At 39.3% G+C, this 22,009-nt stretch overlaps 2 protein-coding genes across 2 annotated transcripts; one reads left to right on the top strand and one right to left on the bottom strand.

The window, feature by feature from the left end:
• Window positions 1-3,442, bottom strand: LOC145465634 (activating signal cointegrator 1-like). Its single transcript, XM_081449412.1, has one exon. It carries the CDS (start codon window positions 3,439-3,441, stop codon window positions 1,879-1,881), a length of 1,563 nt encoding a protein of 520 aa, XP_081305538.1. The 5' UTR covers window position 3,442; the 3' UTR covers window positions 1-1,878.
• A 96-nt stretch (window positions 3,443-3,538) lies between these two features.
• Window positions 3,539-21,792, top strand: LOC145465632 (uncharacterized). Its single transcript, XM_081449409.1, has 16 exons — window positions 3,539-4,227; window positions 7,057-7,230; window positions 7,726-7,857; window positions 9,205-9,300; window positions 10,066-10,180; window positions 10,699-10,763; window positions 11,664-11,831; window positions 12,213-12,304; window positions 12,671-12,796; window positions 13,487-13,734; window positions 14,367-14,621; window positions 14,781-15,585; window positions 16,009-16,312; window positions 16,877-17,007; window positions 17,590-17,671; window positions 18,418-21,792. Exons 1-16 carry the CDS (start codon window positions 3,652-3,654, stop codon window positions 18,835-18,837), a joined length of 3,789 nt encoding a protein of 1,262 aa, XP_081305535.1. The 5' UTR covers window positions 3,539-3,651; the 3' UTR covers window positions 18,838-21,792.
• The last annotated feature ends 217 nt before the right edge of the window (window positions 21,793-22,009 follow it).

The raw sequence follows: 22,009 nt of genomic DNA, 5'->3' as shown, positions 1-22,009 counted from the left end.
CAGTTCTGATATATACAACACAAATATTGTCAAACGCTTGATTTTCATTTCATTCTGTCCGTATCCAGCTAAAGTTCACAAAGTTTGTCATTATGTTACATTTCAAGAAGCTCAAAAACCAGTTCTTATTTTCTTTTCTTCTTCCACCGGAAACAGGCCACACACACACACAAAAAAAATCCGACGATCCTCGCTTCAGGCCGCGCGGTTAATAAGCGCCCTGCCATATGCTAGCAAAAGCCGGGCATTAAATCGAATCATTTCGGCATGTGGCTTTTGGCGCAGTGGGTGGCCATGGGTGTACTCAAACGAGAGGAAAATTTTTGATATGAAAAAAAATATTTTCACAAAGATGAGACATTTCGTCGCTTGTACCTCCTCGTCACAAACAAAACAGCAATCTTTTATGGTCATCGTTTTTATTTTGCCTCGTTAGCAAACTCCTGGGCTTTAAAGACTTTAAATATTGGAGGAAAAATTATGATAAACTCATACTTTAAACCAGCTGTTTAATTTCAGTTGGTGAGGATCCCTTTTAACTCTACATGATAACAAACCATACTTCAACTGACTTTTCTAAAAATTATTATAAGATTACACCAGGCATTTTTTTAATGTCCTATAGATGGACAATATTGTCACAGGTAACTGAGCACCCAGCAAAACTGGATTAATTTCAACTTTTGTCCCAAGATCAACGCAACAAGAAACGGAAAATATGAGACTTAAAATTATCTAGTGATGCCTTCATCTAAATAAGGTAGAATAAAGGTAATACAGGAATATTATCCATCATTTTGATATTGTATAAACATACATTTTTATACTGTAAGTCTAGTTATATTTTTTCTTTACTCAACATAGCGTTTTGTGGAACACTTCCATCAAAATCTGTATCAAGTAACCTGGGGGCAATTCCTCCCTAACCAAATTGAATACTGTCATAAGAAAATGATATTATCTTTTATATTAATTTCTTCACTTTGGTCAAGATAACAAAGTTTATAATCAATCAAATATTTTTGCTCTTGCATAATTGGTCTTAATGTCTCATGTGACTGATTATGGCCCGGCTAAAACTGGGGAATATCCAAATGGTATCCCCAATTTTCAAAACTTCACTTGTTGCAAAAAATACTTGAAGGATATTAAACACAATAGCCTCCATTTGGTGAAAAACTATGCTTGGATATTATTTTTTCCTTGGACATAATCTGTTCCCCAAAGCTCACAGTTTTCCTCAAGCTATGTTCTTGAAAAACTGTTAGCTTCTCAGAACAGATAATGTCTGCAGACAAATATCTGAGCACATTTTTGCGCCAAATAGAGGCTATTCAGTTTATTTATCTATCAGATCTTTTGGATAGCATAAGGCCCAGTTCAAAATTTACATGTGCCAAACCTAATTTGTTGCTATTACACGTTAGGTTCATGTAAAGTTTGAAGCCTGAATCAGTTTCAACCCACACAGTACTGATTAGTATTCATTATTATTTTAGGTCGACCTTGCTGTTCTATTCTACTATGCCAGTGGAATAGAACAGCATTGACAATTGACTTTGATTCAGATGTTGAACATTACAAGAGCCAAATCTAAGACATACATTATGGATGTTTAATATAAATTATTCTATTTTACCTCAAAGATTTCAAGTAAATGTTTGATCCTAAGCAAGGTATTAATGTTTTTAACCAAAGCAATTAAAAATTGCTGCCACTGCCTTGGAGAGGCTACCAAGTTGGTTCAAACACACAACTTATGCTAACTGCCCCTCTCATTTCTCCAACTAGATTTTTACTTGCTTATAGTTTAAGGCAGGACTATGACCATGACATGGCCATGGAATAAGTTAGTATTGATTAATTAGAGATGCTTCTTTAAGCTGCTTTCCTGAGCCCTCCTTTAGCAGCCTTGTGGATTGCAGGATCAAGTTTCCATATTTTATGCTGTCCTTTCACTGGAAATTTCAGTGCCAGCTGCTGTGGATTTTCACAAACAAAGACATAAGGAGATTCTGACTCTCCTTCTGGGAACTCTTCTTTGTAATCTTCCTGGGCAAGACAGTCAGCAAGATCTACACAACCCAGCAGACATGATATAGGATACTGTTTTGGAAATGCCACATTTCCATCTCCATACAAAGCTCTATACATGCCTTCGACAGCTGCAATATCCTGCTCAGTCGGCTGCTTGGCAGCTGCAGCAATCCACAAACGTCCACGGTGGGGTGTGTACCATGTGCGGCCTTCAACTCTCTTGATTCCTAGCACAAGCAGTGAGGCCCAAGGTTGATGCATGCTCAGACATGCACCAGTATCACTCATCTCCTGAAATTCTTTATCTTGGATACGTAGAACTTCTCTTCCCTGCTGTTTCTCTGCCAAACCCTTAACATTTTGTAGTTTGCTACCTCCCTTAGAAGTAGAAACAAATTTTAATGACGTGACATTTGGAAAATCAGGATTGGCAACACTTTGTTGTTTAGAGTTTTTATCTGAACTATAAAAACCAGAAGCAAGGACAGCAGCATCAGAATTAACACCATAATCAACCTCCGTTTCACTCTCATCAATGACTTTTCGGCCAGCAAAGTCAAGTGTCACCTTCATCTCCCTACGTGAGCCATGTCGTTTCTCCCTTAGCTCATCTTCTTTCTTCTTCAAAGCATCTCTTTCCTTTTTGGACAGCCACCTGTTAGTGTCACTTGCAAAGTAGTCGCATTCATCGTCAATCACCTTCGTGCGACGCACACCACTCTTGTCATACTCTATAAGCCTGTTTTTATGAGCAATAGCCTTTTGAAGACCTTCGTCTGCTGTTGATGTCTCTGCTTTTGCTCCTGTGTCGCTTTCTATGGTTTGCGTCAGTAGCTTCTGATATAGTTTTTGACTCTTTTTGGAATTTCTCGCCAAGATTTCTTGTTCCTCTTTGGTACAAACTAAAGCTCCACAGAAGAAGCAGGGACCTGAGCCTTCCTGCATGCAAACAATCCGTCCACACTCTATGCAGTTATTCACCAAGCTGTGCTTTTGGCCCAAACATTCACAAGGATGCCTGCCGGGCAAGCGTACGGAGCTTCGTGCTTGTCCCTCAGCGCTATAAAGCGGCACAAATTTTGCGTTCTTTTTCTTTGTTTCTTTCCCTGAATTGATAAGTGGGTCCGTCAAACCACCACCAAAATTACCTGAACATTTCTGAGAATATGAATCGGCATAAGAAGAATTTTCAATGCCAGCTACTAGATCAGAAAATTCCACCAAAATTTGGCGATGCTCGCGATTTTTTGGGTCAAGAAAACTTCGCAGATACGTTTCTAGCTCACTCGCGGTATTCAGGGACAAGATGTAGCCCGTCACATCGTCATCAGCGTCTGTTATTTTCAACAGTTCTTGAATACACCACGCTTTCACTTCGGTAGAAACAACCGAGACAGGCGCCATCTTCTTTTCCCCAAAAGAATTGCGCAGGGACCTTTGATACTACCGCTGATGTGTCGCGTGCTCAAACGAAAATTCGGTCAGATGTTTGAAAGGAAGTGAGTGAGTCAGTGGAACGCTGATGTCGGGATCAGAAACACCGCCTGTTTCCGATTTTGCTTTGTCGTCGTTCACCAATGTTTAGTCTTTCACACACTGCTTTTAGTGTAAGATATGGACAGCGTAAGATATTTGTCATACCATCAGTGGAAGGAGAGTAAAGGCGACACCAGTAAATGCCCTACATATCATCAGAAACTACTGGAGAATGTCGAGACACTTGAATCAAATGTGGGAGCGATCGACAAGCAGATAACTGGTTATTTAGATGCGACTAAATTTTTCTGTGGGGCAGGCTCCCAGCTGGCAGAATCCTTTTCAACGGTCTTAAAAGAAACCCCGCTACTAGAAATCTCCCAACAGCTGAAACAAGTGGTTGAAGAAATCGACCATGTTGCTCATCAGTCGAGTGTTCATATCACAAGTCACATTTTGGGGACGCTTTGCGAGTTCAAGGCGACTTTGCCTGGCCTTAGGCGAGCCATTGAAGCGCACAAGAGAAGCGTGCAGAATTACGAATCGTGTCAAGAAAACCTGGAATTGTTAGAGAAAGACGAAGGCTTGGTAAACAATGATGGCAAGAGACTCAAAACAACCCGACAGAGATTCCGTGCAGCGACTGAAGAACTGACAACGGAAGAAGAGAAATTGTACAGAAGCTTTTCTGAAGTAGAGGAAAATCGAGTCAAGGTATGCTCTGTTTAAATATGAGATCTAGAACGTTCTGTTTCGGCTTGACATTTGAAGTGTGTATATAATTGCGATACCACCAGCTTGTAGTGTAGTGTATTTATTGTGTTATTTCTCGATAAACAGTTTACTTCACTGTTTCCCTTCTATCAAAAGAAACTAGGTGAAGTTTTAAATATGTACATCATAGATTAAATGCTTTTCACTGTGTTTTATTTGCTCGATTTTTGTACAAGATTAACCTTTACCAATTCATCTCTTTTCGTGAGTGCATTAATTTAATAACTGCTTTGTTTCGAGGTAAAACGCGCCAAGGCCAAATGCCTGCGTGAAATCATTTTGTCATGCTCTCAAAATAACTACAGAAGCGCATTTACCTTAAATAAGCTTGAGTCTTGTGCAAATACTTCTTATGTAACTCAACAGTGAATAAACCAGAACATATCTTTTGAGGGGAACTTATAGGTGATCAAGAGTTGTCTCAGGAATTCGTTGCAATGTTGTGTCGGCTGCTAAACTGAACACATTTTTGGCGTGACCTTCGGGCTATCGGAGTTTCTCAGGTGTTAAATTGCATCTGTCGTTTTAAAGACCACTTTTGCCTCTTGACACTTTCGTAACAAAACGTTTTTAAACGCATTAATGATTATACACCACATAGGAATGGTCTTCACGTTTTAATCTGTCAAATTTTAATCCAGGCTACTTTACCAACGATAAGCTTGATTCTTCAAGGAGTTTATTTCTCTCATGTTGAGAATCTTATTTATGCGCGCAGCTTGTTGTAAATCGTTTTGAGTAGATGCGGAGTCAAAACATCCCGATAAACTCCCTTTCTGCTTGGATATTTGTTCTGACATGACAGGGGGCTTTTTTCATAATATCAGCTCTTCAGCGTTTCACTCTCCAAATGTTCTTGTATAAATTGTACACATTTGTAAACCTGTGAAGACTTAGAAAAAGCAAAATCCACAAATAAACATAAATACATTGAATAATTTTGAACATTCTTTGTTCAATACGTGTATAACAAAAATATTGCCCTGCCTTCAAGTGAGATATCACAGGATCTCACATAAAATGCACAGCATAACTATATTGCGTAGCTGTCAAGGAAATAATTTCTGCTATGCAACATTAATCATTCATTCTTGATAAGTCACATGCAGACCATTGTTTATACAAAAATGTTGACACTGATGGATACTTTGAACCAAAGAAAAAGGCAACAATTTTCACATCAAGCACTTAGTTTTTATTTTCAGACATTCTTTATTGTATAATTTCTCTGTATCATGGTGGGAGCTTTTTCCTTGCTTGTACATAAATCGTAGCCAGGTTTATCCTGTGCTTTTAGATGCAAATATAAAGGGTTTTGGATTCAATGTTTTGATTTGCAGACTAGAAACATTCATTTCGAAAAGTGCAGCTGCTGTGTCTGTCAGATCAAAAAAATTTTATAAACTAGTGGCAAATTTGAATTCTTTTAATTCCAGTGGTCCATACTTAATTATAGATACATGCTAATTAAAAGCTGCTGCAGAAATGTTTTCTTCATGTAAAATGTTAACAGGTTTTTACCACCGTTATCATTTTCTTGTAGGATTTTTATAAGATACATGTACATGTACTTGTATCTTTATTCTGTCCTATTCCATAAAGCAAGCTGAATAAATTTTTCTGTCAAAACTGAAATCTAAAACTCTCCTCGAAAACAAAAAATAATGCATGTGACTTGGCAAATAAATTGAATATTTGCATAAATTTTCTATCTGTCGTTTTAGAATAAAAACAAAATTATTGCTTGTGGTCCACTTTTCAAATGTTGTGTTATATTTTTGTCTGAGTTATGTTTACACCATGTCATTGTCTGTTTTGTACAAACATTGTGTGCTATGATTTTTGTCTCAACTTGAGATTGCCTGAGCAAAGTTGACTTGAATTGGCACCTTCCTCTGAACCAACTGCCAATTATGTAATGGATCATGTTTAGCGCATGTCTCAAAATTAATTGATATTCTCCTAACTCCCAATACATCAACACCGACAATACATGTAGCTACATACATAAAGCTAAAAGAGGGGGGTGGCCGTATTAAAAAGGTTCTTTCAATAAGAAAATGGCTGACTGAGCTTTTGGTCTGGCCACAGTAAGTTAAAGTGGCCGTAACAACGAGGTACTGTAGCTGTATTATTAGGGTGGCGGTAAGGCGGGGTTGCACAGTAACAGCAAATGTTATCCAAATGATTATCTTGTGATAACTTTAACGCACAGGAGTGTCATGTGATCTATTTTTGAATAATGATACTACAGAAAAATTCCTTGTGCATTGCAAGTGCATGTACATGTACCACCGCTAAAATATGTTTAGAGGATATTATACAGCAGTGCGAAGATGTGAATCTTATTTTGAGTGGTAAGAGCAATATTTGATGAACAAGGGCAGCGAGTAAGTAAAATGTTGTTTTTAACACAAGAAAATAAAATTCATATTTTCAAGCTAATGTGTCATAATTTTTCTTTGGGGGTCAGTACAAAATAAAATTTAAAAAAGGATCTGGGGTGTTAGGTTTTAGGGAGATTGATGTGGGATTCTTGTAGGGTAGGGTGGGGTTGGGAACTGATGGGGGTGGGTGGTTTGCATGCTATTCTTTTTAAGAACCCCCCAAAATGTGAAAAAAAAAAATGGTTCAGAAAATTTTATCACAGTGTAGGCTGAAACAATATAATCTAGATTGATATCATTCTGATTTAAATAACAAACTGACAACATTTTCCAATAGAAACACTTAGTCTATACATAATAAATATCATTTACATTCCTTTAGATGTTGGGTTCCTGCTTCCTCTCCCTGTTACAAGTCCAGTCACAGTTTTTGATGTCGTCAGCGGACTTGACAGTGTCACTTGGTGGCTTCCATGAGATTGGTGACTATCTGCGGGACAGAGAGGTTACCCTAGCTCTCAAGGATGCTACAGCAACATGGCTTTCTCTTGCTCAAGTATGTCAAGTATTTCACAGTGACATGAAGATGTCAAGTGATTACAGGAAGTTCACCAAGCAGCCAAGTTATATTTCCCCAGTATAATGCTGTTTGCTTTGAAAGTTTATGAACCAGTGTGATTTTTATTTGCTTTTGTTTTTTCACATTATGATGATGAGGTCAAGATGTAGTAAAATAAAATTGAAACTGGTTTACAAAAATTTCAAATTACATTTTTAACCACCACAACATTACACTGACATCTAAAATGTCATTATTTTCCTTTTCTAAGAATTAAGCTCCTTTCAGTTATTTGTTAATGACTGACTATACATAATAAACCTTGTATTCACTAATATACTGCACTCATTGTAAATTTCTTTTGCTACACATAGCAACCTTGAGAAAACAAAAAAAAAATTAAAAAGTTAAATTGAAAGAAACCTGGAGAATTGGATGTTTACTGTAGACATTTCAAAATAGTAGATTGTTTCTTTGTTCATTTTCTCGTAGTCAAACCAAGCTTTGCGTCAGGGAGAGGTATTATCGCGGGAACAGTTGCAATTCTTAACGTTGGGTAGTCATGGAGAACTTGCTGATCCAGAAAGGAAGGAGTTGATACAAAAAGTCAATACTTTGCTAAAGGTAATAACAATATTTATTAAACCCTGTAAAATCTAATGATACAAAGCATCTTTTTTACAATCCATGATTTGCTCACTGTATGTTGCATGCATTAATCATTATTGTGTAATTTCAGAAAATTGCCATACCTCCCCACAGAAGGGATTTTTTCTGGAAATTCCGATTAAGCTTCATACATTTCTTTAAATCTTTTGGCCTCACAGAAACCCCACCCCCAGGAAATTCCAATCCCTTCTGTGGGGGAAGTACAATGTCGAGATACTTTCTGGAGCTGTACATTGCTATATTTTGAGTGCAGAAGCGAGACTCACTCGAAAACATTCACCAAAGAGATATTTTAATCAGAAAAAAGTTTGGTGTAAAATAGTATTGTTTTGAGACATTGTGAGTGATAACGTTTTGGCAGAGTGCACTATTGTGATGGTGTTGGGGGCTGCTGTCTGCTAAAGCCCTAACGTAATAAGGCACTAATATGTTAGTTATTAATATTTGATTAAAGTGAGTTGTGCTAATGCAGTGGTTTAATATACCGTAAATCCTTGGATTATTGCATCCCCTCCAAAAAACGCACCCTTCGAATAAGTGCCCTTCCTATCAGCCAAAATTTAAAATTAGCACCCCCCCTCCCCTTCCCCCATTTTGTGGACAAGTACAACAAGGAATGTATAGTTTTTGTCGTGTAGTATTGGATTTATACATTGTTTCACTTTGTGAACAATGGGATTTAAACTTAAGAATCAGCTTTTTATGTCGATAAACAGCTTATGCTGTTGTCTACGTGCAGATGTTGTATTAAAAATGATCATGTCAGACCATGATTTGGGAAAAATTAAACGAGCGCCCCCCCTCCCTCAATTAAATGCCCCCCTCAAATAAGCGCCCCTATCTTCTCCTAAATTTTAGGGTGCTAATTTGAGGATTTATGGTACATGTACTATTTAATCAATGAGAAAAAGCACAGTTTTCGTTATTTTTTATTATTATTATTATTATTTTTTAAATTAATATTACTCTCCACCTCTGGTTTTTAGTTTAAGTACACACCTCTTTTTTTAATTTTAGTTTGTTGGAAGACTCATGTACTTTACACAGGGGCACCCAACAGATCGTTTCGATAAATTATCTGTTTGGAAGGCCTTTAATCCCCTTTGATTTTCTGAAGAGAATTGTCACCTTGAACTTTTGTGATATGAGAAATTTAATGTCTGTTGTTTTCGAATTGTTAAAAATGTCGTTTTGGGTACCAAAAAACAGTTTTCTTTATGCTAAGTGACATTTTCCCCTTAATTTCTTGGAGTTGCGTTACATAATTTTGCAAGGTATTTACTGATGCATTTTTGTCCTTAGAATTACAAGAAAGTGTTTGATCGAGCACCAACACCAGAAGCAGACATACCTGCTGGCTTTCACAAGAATCCCAGAGGAATAGAGCTGGCTCTAAAGGTATGTTTCACTGTGAAATATTTAAACTTGTAGCCTTTCCTTTGGAGCATGCAAGCATTTATCGATGCAAGCTTTTGATGTGCTTCAGGAGTTTGCCAGAGATTGATGAATAACCATCTACATGTATAACAAGCATCTTTTCAAAGTCATTTGACCATCAATTGAAATGTCTTAACGACACTTTCCTCTCACAATACTCCTCCATCTTCAAGCATATTTGTCAATACAAGCTAATTGCTGGGGCAACCAGACAAAATTTTTCCTTTTGGGGAGGGGAGGGTTTACCTGTGAGAAGTTACCTTAGTCTCATATTTATGTTTCAATATTTAATTGGGTTTTTAAATAATTAGGCTTTCTACAAGTTTTCAATTGTTTTTTATTTAGGTGACCACAAGTTCATTAGTTTTACAAACTACATGTATTATGTGAGCACTACCCTCTTTAAAAGTTTGATTGGTTGAATTGATTAGCATCCCACTCAGGCAGAAAAGTGATACTTCAAGTTTCTTCATGTTATGGGTGCCAGGGATAAATACAACACTAGTGTCAGTCATGTTTTCCATACCTTTTGTGATTCTTGAATTAATAAAATAATATGCAGGGATATCACATAGCTTTGAAGTAGGAAGCTTTATTGTTGGAGCAGGCAGGTGATTTTGCCATGGTTTTCTAAAGAATCTGAAAAATAGCTCAGCAGAATAGCTGGCTGAGATCATGAAATACATGTAGTACTGACAACCCAGAATCAATGTTTGGTTTTAACAGGGATGCTGTAGTGAGTTAGAAGCTGTGGCTGCTGGAGGTGTCACAGAAGCTGTCACCATTCAAGAAATGGAACAACAGATCCTAAAGCAAATTCCTAAATTACAATTAAGAATTGGTGAGACCACTATTTTGGTTATTTTCATCATACAATCATTTACCTTACAAGTGCACTTGGTTCAAGTTCCCTTGGGATTAGTTAATGTATCTATTTGTACCTATAATTGTAATCAAATGAAAGTTCTGCAAATTTGGCATGGCAGATATTGTAAATTTAAAATAGTAAATTACAATATCTAGAGAGGAAGCCACATCAGCTTAACCTGGTTTTCATATGGGTGACCCTCTATCCTGGTCGTACTGGAATTCATTTGGTTTGTTGGTTTTTTGTGGAGGGAGGAAAACCAGAGAACCCGGAGAAAAACGCTTGGAACAAGGCAAGAACCAACAACAAACTCAACCCACATACACCTGTATGGCATTGGGCTGGAATCGAAGCTGGGCCACATTTGTGGTAGGCGAGGGCTCCCACCACTTCATCATCATTCATCATCCCTGCTCCCCAGGATGGTACAACTTTAATCCTGATTCTATTGTGAGAATTGAGGGGATAACAAATTACTTTCTTGCTTTTAGGTTATGTCCTGACTGAAGTGTGCTCTTCCCCAAGTAAAGCCAATGACAACTACAAGTCTAAACTGGTAAATATTTTGATGTTGTGGGGGGGGGGGGGGGTGGACCATATGACTTTTGGGTAGGATGTGTGGGTGAGTGATTTTGAAAAACATTTATTGCAAGCATACTTGTACCACAAAATAATTCATGCACATGACCATTGCCAGAAAATAATTCCAAGGAGGTGGAAAAAAGCATGTTACCCAGAGAAAAAAATTGACAAGTATCCCATCCCAGGGGAATAGAAATGCTCCTTGTAGCTGCACAAAGGTTGCGTAAAGTACACGTAATGCCATTATGTGTTATGAAAGTGAAGAATGATCATCGCAGTAAATTTTCCAATTTAAGCAATTGGAAAGAAGAGGCCTGAAAAAAAAATCAGGGCTTCAACAGGATTCGAACCCGTGACCTCCACGATACCAGTGCGATGCTCTACCAACTGAGCTATGAAGCCACACATTGGGAACGAGGCCACTTAATTGAGTTCATATCTTCCCATGAGGAGTGAAATGATGTGAAGTTTATATGAAATAATTCATATATGAACATAATTTCACTCCTCACAGGAAGATATGAACTCAGTTAAGTGGCCTCGCTCCCAATGTGTGGCTTCATAGCTCAGTTGGTAGAGCATTGCACCGGTATCATGGAGGTCACGGGTTCGAATCCCGTTATTTCATATAAACTTCACATTATGTGTTATGTTACTTGACACCTGTCTGGAGTCTTTTTCAGTCAACATTTATTTAAATGTGCATTAACTGATGCAAGGTCTTTCTTTTGCCTGTGTTAAATTTATTGTGTTGCAAAATAGTATATGGAAGTTTGAAAATCAATAATGTTGAAGAGATTAATGACTGTTAATGTGATTAAGACAGATATTTCAATGAACTACTCTTTCAACTCTTTCTTTTTTCCCTGAATAGCACTGTATCAGAGACCTTGTTAGCTCTGTTGCCAAGCAGAATGACATCCCCCTTAACCGTGAGACCCTGGATATGTTTGTGCTGATGGTGTTGTATGAGGCCTGTTCTCCAGTGCCCAGCTCTGCTGCAAAGACTGCTGTGCAGCTTGTATTTGGCAGAGCTCACCTGGTGAGTAAACATTCTTTTGGCTACCATTGATAGCAATTTTCAGTCAATTGTTATCACAACCTTTTTATCAAATCACTGCAACACAGGAACCAATGAGAACTCAGGTAAATACCAAATCCCCCATACACCTGTAGGGTGGTTTCAAGTGTGCCCAGGAGAACACACCTGTATGACCAATTCAGAAATAATATTTGCTTTTAAAGCAGTTAAATCACGTTATACATGTACACTGTATGTAAAACAAAACCAAAGCTACATGCATTCAAACATTTTTTGACACACATGGAAACCATGGTTTGCTAGAAGGGAGATTATATGGACAAAAGTGAAAAGTGAACAGATGATGACAGGTCAAATGTTACTTTTTGTCATTTTAATTAGGTTACAGCAAAGCCAAGTAAAGAGAAAAACACTCGGCTGGCCCAAGTGTATGTCAAGGGAACATCCATTCATGTTGAGGTCTCCACCACATGGTATGTCCTTTGATAGTCAATTCCGTGTGAAGTTCTTATTATTTAATTAAGCTACATGTGTACATCAGCATTTGACAGAAATATCAGGGCTGTCATTAAGGTTTTAGTCACCTGTAGCCTTATTCTCTACACCCGTACCAAATTTGTTACATTATGGGTGAATTCTATCAACAACAGGCAATTTCACCCGTAGCATCAAGGGAAAATCAAGCATACTCAGCCGCAACAGGTGCTACAGGTTACAGTCCTTAATGACAGCCCTGAGTAGTTTACTGCACTTTGCAATGTACATGTATGTACTATAGCTGAAAAGCGTAATTTATCAAAAGACATTTATTCTTTTCTCAATTTTTTTTTTTCATGTAGGGTCATTACAGAAGATGCTACCACATTTGCTTGTCTGTTAAAAGACCTGGACTCTCCATCTCCTTTGGGTACCATTGATGCTGTTTATACATCCAAGTTTAGTTTGATGGACTATCTGGAGGATAAGTGAGTAACTTATTTCAGGTAGTTAAATGTCAAGGTTGAGCAAGTCCTCCTTATGTACATTTACTTGTAAGTGATTATTTGCTCTGTAAGAGTAGGGCTCCTCCAAGCTAAGAGAGATTGGATAAACTGTCTGTTGTGTAATGCGGTAGCAGGTATTACTATATATGGGTTATTGACCAAGTGTGAGGTCAAATATTGGCCAAGGTCTCTTTTGCATGTTTATGGACCAAGACGAAGACCAATCCAGCCATCTTGATTTCTACTGTAATTGCACATAGGGAATTTGCATGAATGGCTGGGCATGTCAGAATCACATGCTTAATATACAATAAAAGAAAAAGACGGGACATTGTTTAACACACCTAAACAAACCTGCATGCAAAATTTGGAGCTGTTTTGGCAAGCCAAAAATCACTTTAAACACCCTTTTACCACCAAGTTGTTCAGTTTCTTTTTCTTATGGACACGCAAAATTTTGTGATAGCAGAAATCCATCTCTAGACCACTGAAATAGAAAGTAAAGAACTACCAACTACTGTATTTTTAATTAGCATGGTTTGAGTACTGTTTTGGGCTATCCCAAACTTATGACCTTGGACTCTGCCCAAGACCTCTGGCAGAGATTTTCTCCTCTTTGACCTCCCAGTTGGCAAATAATGTATATTAATAATATTCTTCATAACATTTCAGAGAAAGACCTCTGCCTGCAATTCACATAAAACGTCGCAACCTTTCCAAGTCTCCACCCTTGCTGACTAAACTTGATGCATCACCAAGTCACAAGCACAAAAGTTTTAGGAAAACCTTCACCAAAGCCACATCCAAGATATTCTCACGGAAGTCTGTGGCAACCAAGGCTGCCAGTAGCGCAAATATGGTAGCTGATGCAACCAATCTGAATGCTGTTCCTGGTGCAGGCACCAGACAGGAATCAGCAGGTACATGTAATGCTTTTACTGTAGTACCTATTTAGAAGCTACAAATAATACAATATTATTTCTCACACACCACTGGTAGCCATGTCAAGCTGACCATCACCTGGCCTTTATTGCAAAATCAAAGCTAATGCAATAGCTTAACGTTTAAGACTGGAAAGAGCATAAAAAGGTTCAAGGCTTGTGCATTATACTGGCATTGTATTATGTTGTGTTATTCAGGTACTTACATGAAGCTTACAGGTTGGTAAAGCATAACAACTACAAATGATTTTTCACTACCCTTATGCAACTGCATCTTTTTAGCCTGAAAACAATTTTTTACATTATTCAGAAATGTTCATAAAGTTTTGACTCTCCTGTTGCTGTAGTGTCTGGCCTGTAACAAATACATTGCTCCTTAAGTAGCCAAGAGCTGGCAAGATCAACTGGAACAATTAAGTCCTGTCAAGCGTATTTGCTGTCTGAAGCCATAAGTGGTGTCACACTTGTGACCCTTCTGTCCAACGCTACTTATATGCATATATTCCAAATTACACTCAAAATGAAATGACTACCTTTGTGTGCAAGTGCTTTCTAGTACATGTACATGTACATGTACAGTATATGTTACGGTCTATCTCTATTGTTTCTAGGTTATAGAACATCTGTAGCATCTAGCACCGATACAGGCGATGAACATGACACAGACATTGAGGACCCAACACCCCTACCCCCACCACGCCCACGGCACTGGGCTAGGAGGGCTAAAGAACAGTCCATGGCCCCTGAAAGTAGCTCAGCGAAGCTTACTGAAGAGCAAAGCAAACCTGATGATCCCTCGTCACCAAGCGATTGGTCAAAATCTGTTCCACAGTTTCCACTGCCGACTTTTAAGCCTACCATCCAAAGTAAGTCACTGCCACATATCCAAAGGTTTTGTTGTTTTTATTGTGTTTGTTTTTGCTGTCTTTAGTTTTAAAAAATTGATTTTACTTTTCATCATTTATCATGTAAGGCTAAGATGAGTCAGAGACTTGTCTAATTTATGAAAACCTATCTTTGTTTAGATTCTCACAGTGAAGTGTCATTGGCTTCTCAAGAGGAGCTCACTGAAGTCATCAACTTTCTCTCGGGTGCACCAATCAAACTTCGACTACTAAGTGAAGACGACACCAATCCCAGCATGGCAGAAAGTCACATGACACCTGTCGACAGTGGTTTGGGAAGCATATACAGTGCAGCCTTGAGTAGCATTACGCAGGCTAGTACTGCGCCAACATGTGCAGGTGAAAAAACGGACAACAAGGAATCTCTGGATGAGGTAACAGCATCTTGTAGCCAATCAGAAACCAAGGAAAGAGCTAAAACTCCCGATGTGGATTCGTGTAAGAGTGTAGAGCCTTCCAAAAGAATGGTTACCATAGAGACACAGACCTCTCTTTCATCTGAAGTGGGTCCAGTATTGTTAGTGAAATCTGCAGATTCTGCCAACAAGGAGCAATGCAGGCCTCCCTCACCAGCCAGTGATGAGCAGAAAAATCAACCATCAAACAGCGAAGGAGCTGATGAGAAGATTCAAAGCCCTGTGTTGCCAGAAAATGACAGCAAAACAAAAAGTGGGCCTAAAACTACTGATGATGGCGACGACAAGAGTGATACTCCTCAACCATCACCTGCATCACAAGCCAAGGAAAATGCTATTGATGCAAGTGTCTCTAGTCCAAACAGTGTATCCAAGGCTGCTTCACCCAAGTTGAGTGTGGCAAATGATGAACAGACTAAAGCAAGCAACACGCCCAGTCCTGTGTTAGTGACGGTCAGCTCAGAGGAGTGTGATGGCGATAAAACATTGTCCATCAGTGAGAGCCTTAGGTAAGCCTACTTTGTGGTAGTTGTATCTGTAGGACTGCAGTCAAAAGCCTAAGTCATCCCTTAGCCAAGTGGTCAGGGTGTTAAAGTGCTAACCTGTACATAAAAAGTCTATAGTAGTGGTCTAAATGAAACAAATTAATGGAGTGTTGTTCTACTACCCTGTTAGTTGGCTGTAACAATGACTTGCTGGTACCCGTCTATACTCCTGAGTAAAGAGATCCCCCACCCCTTTGCTGAAGTTGATAGAAAAAGGAACTGTGAAAGTCAAACATCTCGCCAAGCACCACACATTGACCCCAGCCAGGACTCGAACCCAGGCTGTTAGATTGGGAGCTTAGTGTACTCTCTCAAGCTAGCAATCAACAATTTTCCTCATCTGTTTTAATAATTACGTAAAATAACGAAATGACTATTTTTCAAAAGGAGTGTATGGGAAAAAGCCAGTCCTCCGTCAGATGGCTCTGATAGTGGTAACACCAATCCTGAGGGTTCACCGCTTCGCAAGAAGGACATGCACGGCTCGCAGGACACTCTGTACCACAGCTGCTGGTCCCTGTCGGATTTTCCCGGCAAGGAGAAGAGTGATGATGGTAATGAAGATGCTAAGAGTCTGAATGAGAGTTTGCTACCAAGTAATTCAGGCCCAGGTCTTCTGGACCTCGGTTTGAAGTGGTCAAGTTACGGAAGCAGTATCCATGGTAACCCAGTCTGGGCCAACATTCCCAATGTAAGAATGTTCGATATGCAGTTATTTTTACATTTTTGAATGTTTGTGATTCTAGGAAAGACAAAAATATAGCCAAATCAGGGTGGTTAAGTAAAGGGGTTTATTGTAGTAAATATGATTTAGGAACCCGACTCTATAAACAATTTCTTTTTAAACCCAGTCATACTAGAGGATGGTAAGGGGTGTTGTTACAGTCCAGCAACACAACAGAAAATTCTCTACCAGTGCTCTAACCTGAAACAAATTCGTAGCATAGAGTACTTGTACATGTATCTTCGACAACACGGGTTTCATTGAGGGCCAGGACCAGGCAAATTGGCCGGCTGTGATGGTGATTTTGCCCTCCTGGTTTGACCATCAAGAGGAAAGTTTTTCTTGTCAAGAAGTTCAAAACTTTGCCCAGCTGTGAAAACCAGTTGCCCTTCTGCAGAAAACGTTGATGAAACCACTGAACAAGCAAGGAGAGTACAGTGGTGTCATGCTGTTTGCCTCGAAGAAATTCACGCGAGTTATAGCTTCTAGAGTAAACCTCGTTGATTTTGATATCGGTTGCTCATTTGTTAGGCTTCTGGTAGCAACTGGAATCAATCCCAGGAATCCCTGAGCACGGACAGGTTAGGACGAGGGAAGACTGTATTCTCTCTAGGGCTGGGAATTACTGGACCCGACTTGCTGGCTGCCGCTCGTGGAGGAAGGTACTTTTTCTAACAACGCATAAAGTGTATGTAAATGTTTTGATACTACGCAATTGATGTAGACACTCTTGGAGTGCTTAACTCAAAGGAGTAGAATTTACAGTGGTAATCAGGAGTTGAGAATATGCTCAGTCACGGCGTTTTGAGTTATTTTGGCCATGGACAAAATTACCTTTAAATTGAAGGAAACCTGAAAATAACGGTTAAAAAAAACCCAGAAAAACACGAAAGAGAATATAATAAACCATGAGGAAACGAGGATGGTTAAGGATGGAAAAGATTGACACGGATTACAAATGACGAAGTTGAAAAATTTAGGCTAAACTTTTCAGGACGCGGTACCGTGACGTAACTCCTTTAATTTTGGGTAACAAGGGTTGTCACCATTACACCCGAAGAGTACAGTGTATGTAGTCGCTTGTTGGTAGTCTTAGTGCTTTCGCTTCTTTTTCATGCTCTTCGCACTCGTATTTTGACATTTTTCGTAGACAATTTTTCTCGTTCCGAGAACGGTTTTCAGAGCTCGACTTTTTATGACTGATTATGTTAGTTGCTAAGACATTCTGTGTGATTTATCCTTAGTTGTGAAGTAATGCCCAGTGAAAATGTTTCCTTTATGCCAAATGTCGGAAAGCCTTGGAGTACGGAGGACTTGGCGCAGAAGGTAATGGGCTAGGAGAAGTCTCTTCCCTCAAGTTGATTATCAACTGAGAAGCGAAAACCTTATAGGAATGGCCGCACGAGAACTGGTGCTAATGCCAGTTTTCACATTTGTCTGTCGTTTTTCTTTCTTTTGATTTCAATTCTAAGGCAACGATTCATTAGAGAGGGAAGAGATTACTTGTGGGCTAACAGTATCAGAGGAGTTAACAATAAAGGGAGGGTCATGCGATATGTTTATAATAATTATGCGCGCATATAACTATGTGCATAATAAATAGTACGTCACTTACAGCGGTTTTCAATTGAATGTCGTAAAACAAGAACCAAATCAATCAATCTGGTCAATCACAAAGGACACAGAAAATACAGCGAAGCAATCAATTTTGGAAGTGAATTCAGGTAGCTGACGCGAAGCGCGGGAAGACGTGTGCGAGCGAGTCAGAATTGGTTTTGATTTTACTTCTGATTGGATGAAAAAGTGGCGCGAGTTTTTTTGAGCCAATCGTGTGGCGTAGTAATGCATAATCAATTACTTTTCGACACTCAAGAGAAACCGCTTTAAGACTACGGAATTGATAGTCACTTGTCACGTGGTCTTAAATAAAGCTGACTTAACGAAATCTTCGTAATCGCCTAGATCATCTATCTCAGACGCTAGTTTGCTGCGATGTGCTAGGTACAGAGCTGTGCTTTTTTGAAGCGTTCTTGTTTTCAATCCTTGATCGTTCTTTGCGCTTTCTTTTTTAGAATCCTTGGTCAACCCGAGAATCTTCCCCACCCCTGTTGTGGGCCAAGACGACGTCATTAACAGAAGACACTTTGAGGCCATCGCACCACCGACCCCCTCTCCCACCACAGCACTACAGCGACCCCTTCCTCCCGAGGGAGAACTGGTGGCCACAGGGGAGGGGTGCTGCCGCTTTGGGTTATCACCACCCCTCCTACGCAAGGTGTCATACGAATCTTCAGCGGCAGCGTGCTTTTGACAACATGCCATACGGAATGTCGGGAAGTTTGCAGAGGGGCCGTGGGGCAATGGGCGCACAGTCGGCGTTTAAACCGGTTCAAACAGGTTTTCGTAAGCAAGGACAGCAGGCTCATCTGCAGGTACCTTCTCACTACGCGGCGGGGCATGGGTCGCATCACAATTCGAACCCCCGCTTTTAGTTACAGAAACGGGGAAGACCCTAAAAAAGGAATTGTAGCTGGTGTAATTTTATCGGGTATTAATCAAGGATGTAGTTTTGAAAACCGAAATGTGATTGGTTTTTTTCTCTCTCTGGAAGCTGTTTTCAGTACCTGTTGAAGTAGCCTGTTAAAGTAATCCCGTGGTTTATATTTGATGAGCCCAACAATGGGTGTATGAAACCGTACGGATACGATTAAAGCAAATTAAAGCAAAACCTTTCGTCGCTTGGCATGGTTTCTATGTTTCCAGCACTTGGCGCCGGTTGCATGTTGCCATGCGCCTGACACAGGTTAGGACTGTTTACCGTGCTTTGCAAAGGGTTCTACATTTTCCCGCGTTTAGCGTGGATTCTATGTTTTCCCGCGCTTGGCAAAGGTTTCATGCTTTCCCGCGCTTTCGGGCCCGTTGATTTGCCTTTTGATAACGTTTTCCAGGCTACAACAGTCATCAGAAAACAGCTAGAAATTAAGTAAGTAGTGAAAAGTTGACGCGGTTTTCAAAATTGCGCTAACTTGAAAGGTTAAACGCCAACAAACAGCGTAGCCTTTGCTTGCCTTGCCTTCACCTCGCAACCGTTGTGAACATAGCTGACAGCGGTTAAAGAGCGTTATGTTGGTCAGCTTTGTTGTTTCTCAGTGGCATAGTTTTGAAAACTGCGTGAAACAAACGAATTATGCGTTATTTTTAGTCATATTTGTCAACGTGCATGCTTTTAGGAAAAATACAGTATTTAGTTTGTTTAAGAGTACTTAGCGTAAAGTAAATATTTGAAGAACAGTTTATTATTTTTGGATAAATATAAAGTTTTAACTGTGTAATCAAGGTTCTAATGCATAAATAAGATTGCGCTGGACAAACAAGGTAAAACTGGATAAGCAAAATTTAAGGAGATTGACAAATTTTACTGAACAGGGAATAGCGTCAGAGTAATTTTGAATTTTTCTTGTTCTTTAATTCAGTAATGTTAATTGATGTTCATAGGTTTTTACTGATATCTATTTTGGCTGCCAAAAGCCGCTGCTTTTTAGAGAGTTGCTTGGAACGCGGGCGCGCCAGGTACCGGTGGCTTTTAGAAGATTTTCTGTTGTGATTATAACCTGCATAGCAGGCAGTTTTGCAAGGGTCTTGTGGAGTTCGAAACCAGCGCAAGACGTGGGTCTGTCGTTTTCCACCAAAAACCCTGCCGTCAAAACCGCCTGTTCGTCGGGTTAGTTTGCTTGCTTCTATTTAATTTTATAACGGAAATAGATTCTTCCCTTTGTATATTTTGAGCCGTACTAACATGACATCGCGTTGCACCTTTTTTAGTTTAGACAAGCTTTGGCACCGTGAATACGATGTCATGTTGAACTTTTTGTTATTTTCGTGTATTTAATGTAATTTTGGTATGTGATGTTTACGAAAAGTTCAGGCCTCTTACTTTACTGCTTAGAGTTTTTCTAAGGTAGTTAAAAATAGAGATATTGGTCGTCTTGAGGAAGCTTCCTACGCAGACAATCTTTGGGCTCGTCACGGGAGGAATATTGCGTGACGAGCCTAAAGACCGTCTGCATAGGAGGCTGCCGTTAAGGGGGTTTGAACAATAGACCAATTTCGATATATTAAAATTCAGCCAAAAACAATAGACCTCAGCACGAGGCGCTAGGGAATAAATACAGAGTTTGTGGGGTTTATTCCCCAGAGCCTCGTGCTGAGGTCTATTGTGTTAGGCTGAATTTTAATATATCGAATTTGGTCTATTCTGACAACCTGATATGACGAAAAGGCAGTTTTCTCGTCATGCAATCGGCCTGTAAGACGGAAGCAAGTGATGTCACGCGTAACGCAAGTACTGTTGTTAGATTTATCTTGGAAGAAACTAGAGCAAGAAAAACATTCGTGCAACGTTCTTTGAGGACGGTCGAAAAGCGGGTGGGCGAGGGCTTGGGGTTATATTTGGATGTGCATTCTTTTGTTGAATTCTGTTTGGGTGCAGTCGATGCTGAGCAGCTCAATTTATGAGTTTCTTCTATGTGGTATTTTGAAATCTAAGAGAACATTGTTTAAATTATAGATTGTAAACAATTTTTGCAGTTTCAATACTGTTTGAAGTTTAATAAGAATATCCTTTTATGGCAATGGTGACATTATTTAACCAAAGTAAGAGTCAGTAAATTTTACAAGATAAATTTTTGTTGATATACGTTACTTCGGCTTATGTGAAAATATCAGTTCAGTGCCCTGGAGTTCTCGGCTTTTGGAGGGTGGGTTAATCCAAATCTGAAACCGTTAAAGCATAAGTTGAAACTAAAGTGAAACTTAATACGAGTGCTTAAGATTAAGTAAAATTCAAACCTTTTCGAAACTTGATTTGTAGAAGAACGAGTTCAAAACGGTTCCGTAATGAACAAAAATTCAGGTTTCGTTTGGAAATATGGCGCTTCTATTTAAAGGTGAAAGACAAGAATTAGTTACAAGTAGAGTGGCCTCATCGTTATACCACTTGATAGTGTAATATTGAAGCAAAATTATGTTGTGAGCGAAGTTGTTCTTGAGGTTTTTCCAGAGTCGTCCACCATCTTGGATTTCAACGCTGACGGGAGGGTTGTTGGTCGAACTGCATACCTTGCTAGATCATTTTGTCTTAATTGTGTTCGTGGGCTTTCTGTCTTGTAGGAATTGATGAAGGGAGAATTGGACCTCAGGGTTCTATTTCCACCTCGTCACCAAACGTATAATCGCTAAGTAACAGCCCAGATGAATGCGGGTCGCATTAAACAACATCGGTCGAAGTAACTAATATGAAGTTCTATATGAAGTAGTAGCTGTAATACTAGATAGAAGGACTTGTCCTTTGCCTTAATTTTGGTTTCTGATTTCGTTCCCTGATTATTGTAAAAGCAAGATGACTGTATAAAGAGATGGTGAATAAAACGAAGTTAGTTCTATTTCAACATGTGTCTGAGGTTATCATGCCAAGCATCCTGTTGTAAGACAGTCGAGAGGCAATGTACTATTTGGATTACTTGTAAAAATTGAAGGTTGTTAGAGCCGAACCAACAGTAGCAATTAAATGTAGACATGATGATAGATGCGAATGCAGCCATAGCACTACCGGAAAAAAAATCAGGTCTTTTCTCCAGTAGTGTTATGGCTGCATTCGCAACTATC

The sequence above is a fragment of the Orbicella franksi genome, chromosome 13 (assembly GCF_964199315.1).
Source record: "Orbicella franksi chromosome 13, jaOrbFran1.1, whole genome shotgun sequence".
In the NCBI taxonomy this organism is placed as follows: domain Eukaryota; kingdom Metazoa; phylum Cnidaria; class Anthozoa; order Scleractinia; family Merulinidae; genus Orbicella; species Orbicella franksi.
This window is presented reverse-complemented; position numbering and strand designations above follow the sequence as displayed.

Excerpts from the sequence above, each read along its gene's own strand:
- LOC145465632 (XM_081449409.1), top strand. The coding sequence starts at position 3,652 with ATGGACAGCGTAAGATATTTGTCATACCATCAGTGGAAGGAGAGTAAA. Across the intron at positions 7,231-7,725 it reads CATGGCTTTCTCTTGCTCAA|TCAAACCAAGCTTTGCGTCA; the intron begins GTATGTCAAGTA and ends ATTTTCTCGTAG. Across the intron at positions 14,622-14,780 it reads TTTTAAGCCTACCATCCAAA|ATTCTCACAGTGAAGTGTCA; the intron begins GTAAGTCACTGC and ends ATCTTTGTTTAG.
- LOC145465634 (XM_081449412.1), bottom strand. The coding sequence starts at position 3,441 with ATGGCGCCTGTCTCGGTTGTTTCTACCGAAGTGAAAGCGTGGTGTATT.